This window comes from Epinephelus moara, chromosome 2, assembly GCF_006386435.1.
Source record: "Epinephelus moara isolate mb chromosome 2, YSFRI_EMoa_1.0, whole genome shotgun sequence".
Classification (NCBI taxonomy): Eukaryota; Metazoa; Chordata; class Actinopteri; order Perciformes; family Serranidae; genus Epinephelus; species Epinephelus moara.
Window position 1 is genome coordinate 1,969,811 of NC_065507.1, and position 7,847 is coordinate 1,977,657.

Below are 7,847 nucleotides of genomic sequence, written 5' to 3' on the forward strand. Positions count from 1 at the left end.
AAAACTGTTTGCCTGATGAAGGTCTAGTTACTGGGGAAGGTAACACAGTTAATGGAACTGGGATAGGAGACATAATGCTAAACCACTGTACCATTGTCTGTTGCTCCACCCTGGTTATTGAGAGAGATACTGGTTGACATGCACCTGTTGCTAATTATTTCCAGCAGGTTACAATATGTAACTGTACATTCAGAGAGGGATCTGATCTGTGATATAACATGCAGGAAAGAGAAGAGCATGTTATTATTTATTGTTTAAAAAAAATAAAAAGGAAAGGAAAGAGAAACCTATAAGAAGTACCACAGTGGACAACAGTGCAAAGATATACTGACCATCACCAACACAAGACATTCATATGTACAGAGACTGCTGGATTCTTCATGCCTCATTGTTAGGAAGCACCTGTCAGTGTTCACAGCTGGATGAAGTGGAATATTATTAGCATTACAATGGCACTGGTTGAAGGAAATGAGAAAGTAGACATATTGGCTAAACAATCACTAAAACGACAGTTAATTGACATGCAAGTACCATTAAGTAAGGCAGAGGTTAAAACTATCATAAAGGACTGTATGCAAAAACCAAAACATTTTGGGAATGCAGAGACACAGGAAGACATTTTTACAGTATTCAAAAACAGGTAAGTGTTGGTAGATAACATAGTGGGAGCCCAAGGGAGGAGATGATCATTACGCGTCTGAGGATCCAGGATTAAATGAAACTGTCCATAGTATGGGGAAACATCCTACTGGACTGTATACACACTGTGACAAACTGGAAACAGTCAGACATGTACTAATATATTGCAACAGGTATGATGAAAAAAGAAGAGAGTTAATAACAGGAATAACAGAGGAAAAGCAGAGTATTACTTTAGGGAATCTACTAGGAGAGACATCGAGGAATACATCTAAGCTTCAGATTCAGAATCAGAATCAGAAATACTTAATTGATCCCCAAGAGAAAACTGTGATTTGTTACACTTGCTCATATGTAAAGAATAGAGAATTATAAAGAGTAAGAATGAGAGTGAAATAGAAGTGTGTAAATATAAGGTAATAAATTTAATAAAATAGAAATAAAAAATGTGCATTGTGCTACAATGTTAAAACTAGTACTTCTGTTAGTAGGTATTTATGATTATCTATTTATTGTGTATTTAATTATTTAAGAGTAACAGGGATACTAGAGAATTTAGTTTTATTTCCTTATCTACTGCTCCACACATCATTCCAGTAGGTGGCGGTAATGCACCTGAAAGCTGGTTTGCCAACCGCCATTAAACTCAATGAAGAAGAAGCTAGCAGCAGCTAGAAATAAACCGCAATAATATTTCCACGCCGGAGCTAACGGTCCACGTTTCTGCTTTTAAAACCAACGAACCCGTTGAACGGCAGTCTGAATATTTTAACCCGTTTAATGACACCTTTCACACATTTGTTTTACCGTCAGCTCACACACTTACAGACACCGAGCCGTACATGCACAGGCACAGACAGGTAGCTAACTAGTTAGCTCCTTCCGGCAGCTAGGCTAGTTAGCTAGTTAGCTAGCTGCTGAGCTAACTGAGCAGAATGGATCTTTTCGACGACCTGCCAGAACCGACACAGACCTCCGGTGAGTTCAGACGAATTAACGGTGAAATATTGATTAAAACAAAATGCATTGAACGGGGAGACGTTAGCACTGGTGATGCAGAACAATCATTGGCGTTATCAGAAATACCAGTAAGACCAGTAAGGGTTTTACCCTTCATTATCAGTTGATATTTATGTCCGTTACCTGCATGAGTAAAGTGTCTAATGTTCTTGTAATACACGGGAGTATTTTCACTTCTAAACTGGTGGAAAAATGCAGTGAAATGTTAAGTAATCAATAAACTGTGTGGACTGTAACTGAGTACATTTACTTAAGTACTGTACCTTACAGTGTTAGAGTATTTCCAGTAAATGCTGTTGTAACGTTATACTTCTACTCCACTAGAGCTCATTGGTAAATATTGTACTTTTTACCCCATTACATTTATGTGACAGATATACTGTTCAGATTCTGATTGAAAATATCATATATCTAACAGTGTGTGTAATATCAAATCTGCAGTACAGGGAAGTAGTATTTGTATGATTCTGCTTAAGATTTAAAACTAGGGATGCACAAGAATATTGTTGCATCATCAGAATCAGCCAACATGCTTTTTCTTATTTTACACAATGAATGAATATAACATACACCGAAAATCATTGTTTCATGTCTCCATCTGCTGGTGGGCCATTGTGATAAAAGTATGCATGCATAATATGATGATTCCACCACAGAAGAGACTTGATCTTTAAAATTAGGTGGGAAAGATAGTGGATATATTGATATTGGTATCGGTTATCAGCCAGAAAGTTGTTATATGGGGCGTTGGTGGCTTAGTGGTAGAGCAGGCACCCCATGTACAAGGCTGTTGCCGCAGCGGCCCGGGTTTGACTCCAGCCTGTGGCCCTTTGCTGCATGTCACTCCCTCTCTCTCTCCCTCCCCCCTTCACGCTTGTCTGTCTATCAATTAAAGGCTTAAAAATGCCCAAAAAAAATCTTTATATTAAAAAAATAAAAAAGTTGTTATATATCAGCATGTTGGACATCAGCAAAAAATCTGATATCGTCCGTCCCTGTTTAAAACTCTTAATTGTTACATCTGTACGCCTTTTACATTTAAACCACCATTTTATACTTTATAAATTCTGGATTCTCTCCACACAGGTCCAGTCTCTGCAGCGGTCACAGCTCAACCACAATCCACCAAAGAAGAAGAAGAAGAGGTGGAGAAAAGATTGAAACGAAAAAGAGAAGATGCAGAGTGTGATAAAAAGGAGGGGGAGGAGGAGGTCAAAAAAGTTTGTAAAGAAGGTTTTCATCTCTTCCACCACAACGTTTGTTTGCTTTTTCTCCTCCAATTAAAGAGTATAAGGAAATATGATGTCTAGAGATGATGCATTTAAAGACTGACATGTGTGTCATCATCCAGGCCTCCCCGTGCTGAAAGGCTACGTAGCCGCAAGGCGAGGCGAGCGGGAGGAGATGCAGGATGCCCACGTGGTGCTGCCAGACATGAGCAGCTATCTGTCCACTTTGCCAGGACAAGTGTAAGTTCTCTGACTAGACAGCTGTCCAAAAGAAAGTCATCAGTGGAGGAAGTGTCTCTGATGTGTCCTTTGTGTCCTGCAGATCTAATGTTTCGTACTTTGCTGTGTTTGACGGTCACGGTGGAGCTCGAGCCTCTCGGTTCGCTGCAGAGCATCTCCACCACAATCTGGCCAAGAAGTTCCCCAGTGGTGAGTTTTAAAGGGGCAGTCCACTCTTAAATTATCACACAGCTGGTCTTCATGTTAAGTTTTTTAAAAGTTAGGTATTTGTAGTTATGTATTTGTCCAAATTAATGACTTGATGTCTCGAAATGATTGATGACTTGAAAAGTTTTAAATTTGATTGTAAATAGTGAGCAGGCACTGCGCTCCTGTTATTTCACAGGAAGGACGAGCTGTGGTATAACGAACACCGCCGCCTCCTTAATGGTTGAAACATGTCATCTCTTTCAGGAGAAACGGAGAACGTGGACAAGCTCATAAAGAAATGTCTCCTGGACACTTTCCGCCAGACGGATGAAGACTTTCTGAAGAAAGCTTCTAGCCAGTAAGTGTTGAAAGAGATGAAACATTTACATCCAGAATAAAGAACTTGCCTGAGAATCATCACATTTTTAAGTTTTCTTCAGTATCAGAGTGATAATTGACTGTACATCCATGAGTACACTGCAAACAGGAGCTGCTGATGGCATACTTTTAATAGAGACAGTGTCAACAAATATTGGTGAATGTACTTTTGTCTCATGTTTTCTCTCTGTGTTGTGCAACAGGAAGCCAGCATGGAAGGACGGCACCACAGCCACCTGTGTGCTGGTGGTGGATGACATGATATATGTGGCCAATCTGGGAGACAGCAGGGTAAACTGAGGTTTAATCATCATCAGTCAGACACCTTTTTAAATATAGGTTATCTGATGTTTGCCTCAATGCACCATCAGATAAACCTCTGCAGGACATCGTAGTTCATGTCTGTCTGCGTTTGTGTCCGCAGGCCGTGTTGTGTCGGATGGAGGCGACATCAGGAGCAGACGGACAGAGGAGGTCGGTGACTCTCGCTCTCAGTAAAGAACACAACCCAACCATCTATGAGGAGAGGATGAGGATCCAGAGGGCAGGAGGCACCGTTAGGTACACCACCTACATTCATAAACAAGGGATCTGGTCTGAAGGATGTCCCCTGGCCCTTAAGTTAGAACTTAACTTGAGAGCAGATGTTAAGTTCCAAATATCTACCAAGTTTGGTGATTTTCAGTTTAAACTGTCATCGATTTAGGGCCTAATTTTGTGTAAGGCCAATGCACTTGTTTGGTTTGTTTTAAAGCAGCTGTGAGTAAATCTCCAACGGAATTAATGCTAAAAAGTAGAAAAAGGAGCATGGAAAAAACTGATAGTCAAGAAGAAGAACAAACATTTTTTTCCACCTCTAGCTCTGAAAAAAACTTATTGAATTGTGTTTTAGGACATGCTGCAGGTTAGTTTGCATGTAAAGGACGACACTAAAACATTTGGCAAAGCAAAGTCAGGAAAACTAACCAGATCCTGATACTTTTCATACCTGACAAGCTCTTTACAGGCACAACAAAGTCCAGAGTGGCGTCTTCTTCAAATGTCTTGGTTTGTCCAGCTGACAGTCCAAAACACAAAAATGTTCAGTTCACTGTGAAAACACAAAAAATATTCTCATTTGAGCAGCTGGAGATGTTTTGGCATGTTTTACTTGCTAAACTGTCATAAGGGATTGATGGATTATGAAAACAGTTGCTGATTAACTTTTGTGTGTGTTACAGAGATGGCAGGGTGCTGGGTGTCCTCGAAGTGTCTCGGTCTATCGGAGATGGTCAGTACAAACGCTGTGGAGTCATTTCAACCCCCGACGTGAGGAGGTGTCAGCTCACAGCCAATGACAGGCAAGAACAGAACTTCCACTGTAGAGGATAAAAAAATGACTTATGAATTAGTACGTAAATAATTATGTAAATAAATAGAGGAATAAGTAAACAAATGTATTAATGAATACAGGAGTAAATGTGGAAATAAAGAAATACATGTAAAAATAAATACAGGAATAAACTGATAAATATGTGAACAAATAAATGTTAAATTAAATGCAGGAGTAAGTAAATAAATACAGGAACAAATAAGTATGGAAATAAATATATCAATGTATAAACAAATACAAAAATTAAATAAATAAAATGGATAAATGCAGAAATAAATACAGGAAAAATGTTTTGAATAAATAATTAAATGATGAAATAAATAGTTAAGTGCATAAATAAATCAATAAAAATTATAGTTAAGCAGGACAGCAATATCTTAGTTTTATTTCATTTTTAAAACTACATTTATTTCTGTATTTGTGTCTGTATGTTGTTGAGGTAGGAGGGCCTAACCTCTGCATTTATTTTTATGTATATATGTCTTTTAGCATTTATTTATTCTTTCAACTTAAGAAACCCCACTCTCATGTCTGAACCTTTTACATATAAAGCTACAGCTGGTTAGCTTAGCTTACCACAAAGACTGGTAATGAAGTGAAACGGCTAGCCTGGCTCTGTCATAATTTAATAAACCTCCACCTACCTCGAAAGCTCCCAAAATAACATTCAATCTTGTTTGTTTAATCAAAGTGTGTGGGTGATTACGTTTGAAACTAGTTCTTGCAGAAACTGTGGGATTGCAGGTGCTGATGGCTGTCTCTCTCTCTCTGTCAATAGGTTTATCATCCTCGCCTGTGACGGGTTGTTCAAAGTGTTTTCTGCTGATGAAGCTGTTAAATTCGTCCTCAACGTCCTGCAGGTTTCTGTCTTCTGTTTCTAAGGATGGTCTTGATTTGATTACAGCTCTGATGTACACGTAGTCGTGTGTGCACACACTTGTGCTGTGCTCACTTGTTCTCATTTAGCTTTAATGTTTAGAAGAAATTTTTTATTAGTTTAAGTAAAGTTTTAGTTGTTTAGATTTTGTTGACAAAAACGTGAGTGAAATTTTAGTCCAAATTTTGAGATTAGTTTTTATTTAATTTATCTCTTCCAAGCATTTTGAGGCTACAGCTGATGGTAATTGTCAACATGAGTCAAAAATCTTTCCCTTGGTCAAAAGACAAAACTGCACATGGCCTGCATGACTTACACTTCCTGATATTATCAGTATTTCAGATAAATATCATATCACATATTAATCAGCTTAGAAATCATAAAAAATAGTTGCTTCTTTTACCTGTAGAACCTGCCTGAGAATCATCATGTTTTTAAGTTTTCTTCAGTATTTAAGTAATTCAGTGATCGTTACCTGTACATCCATGGGTGCACTGCATACAGGAACTGATAACAGCTAATTTGGCATACATTTAATGGTGCACAAAGCATTGTAGGAAGTGTAGATCCGCAAATTAAAGCATGATTATCTGAGGGAGGAAAGGGGAGACTTTGAAAACCTTGTTTTAAAGAATCTGCTTAGAATCCATTGACCAGGGGCGTCGGTGGCTTAGTGGTAGAGCAGGCGCCCCATGTACAAGGCTGTTGCCGCAGCAGCCCGGGTTCGAATCCAGCCTGTGGCCCTTTGCTGCATATCATCCCCTCTCTCTCTCTCTCTCTCCCCCCTTCACACTTACCTGTCCTGTCCATTAAAGGCAAAATGGCCCAAAAAATATCTTTAAAAAAAAAAAAAAAAGAATCCATTGACCAAAAGACATTCCTTTACGATTGCACAACTTGTACGAGAATCATCACGTTTTTAAGTTTTCTTTAGTATTAAAGTAATCCAGTGATTGTTCTCTGTACATCCATGGGTGCACTGCAAGCAGAAGCACCTACTGGCTAATTCTACATCCCCCAAAGCATCGTGGGAACTGTAGTTTCAAAACAGAAAGCATGATTATCCCCCAAACGGAAGTTAACACAAAGAATATTAACAAAAGCGAGAGTGAAAACTACCAAAATAAGAGCAGAGTTGTAATAAACTGGACGTTATTGTTCATATCTTCATGCCATTATTATTAGTCTGTGTTGTGCTAAGGATCCTCCCCCCACTCCCCCTTGCAGGAAGGGAGTGTGGAGCCGAAGCCGGGGCTGACGGACAAGGAGGTGAGGTTTGAAGCTGCTTGCCAACAGTTGGCCAGTGAGGCGGTGAGGCGGGGCTGTGCCGACAACGTCACTGTGATCCTGCTCTCTATTGGCTTCTGAACACACACACAAACATCTGGCTAACCTCCTCGATGTCTCGTCTGTTTTCCAATAAAAATGTTTTTCTTTATCTCAACTGTACAAGTGATTTATTCATCTGTGTTTGTGTCATCACTACTGTTCACTTCTGGAAACAGTTACACACAGTGTGGGTATCTTCCAAAGTTAAGTCTATTTAGTATAAGATACACTATAAATATACCACAAAGTAACAGTATACAGCACTGGTCTCCACCCTGGGGACTGAGCAAAATAACTGCTTCACAAAATTGTCAAGTGTGGGTGCTGCACAGACCTATTTCACATTTTGTAACACTTCCTGTGTCCACTATTTGGTGCTGAGAACGCACTAATTGTGCGTCAATGTTAGACCAAACCGTGTGAATATCATGGAAATCAAATGATTGTCAGACAAGGATGTGTATTAAATATTAAATATTTTGTGCCTCCTACATTCAGCAACATCTATTAGTTATGTGAATAGGGTAACAATATGTTAATTTCAAAGTCAAAGTCAGCTTTATTGTCAATTCTA

General features: G+C 39.0%; 1 protein-coding gene across 2 annotated transcripts; it reads left to right on the forward strand.

Moving 5' to 3' along the window:
• Window positions 1–1,284: 1,284 nt before the first annotated feature.
• Window positions 1,285–7,382, forward strand: ilkap (integrin-linked kinase-associated serine/threonine phosphatase). 2 transcript variants are annotated; one of them, XM_050065818.1, is made up of 10 exons: window positions 1,285–1,617; window positions 2,746–2,892; window positions 3,011–3,128; window positions 3,211–3,317; window positions 3,582–3,675; window positions 3,899–3,986; window positions 4,120–4,256; window positions 4,916–5,035; window positions 5,846–5,927; window positions 7,172–7,382. In XM_050065818.1, exons 1-10 carry the CDS (start codon window positions 1,575–1,577, stop codon window positions 7,310–7,312), a joined length of 1,077 nt encoding a protein of 358 aa, XP_049921775.1. In that variant the 5' UTR covers window positions 1,285–1,574; the 3' UTR covers window positions 7,313–7,382. The 2 variants fall into 2 exon arrangements, with proteins under 2 accessions (XP_049921775.1, XP_049921781.1); XM_050065824.1 differs by having other exon boundaries at window positions 2,746–2,883.
• The last annotated feature ends 465 nt before the right edge of the window (window positions 7,383–7,847 follow it).

What these genes read in the sequence shown, in the direction of transcription:
- ilkap (XM_050065818.1), top strand. Translation starts at nt 1,575, where the DNA reads ATGGATCTTTTCGACGACCTGCCAGAACCGACACAGACCTCCG. An exon ending in TCCACTTTGCCAGGACAAGT is followed by an intron (nt 3,129 to 3,210) that starts GTAAGTTCTCTG and finishes TGTGTCCTGCAG; the next exon opens with ATCTAATGTTTCGTACTTTG. An exon ending in CTGAAGAAAGCTTCTAGCCA is followed by an intron (nt 3,676 to 3,898) that starts GTAAGTGTTGAA and finishes GTTGTGCAACAG; the next exon opens with GAAGCCAGCATGGAAGGACG.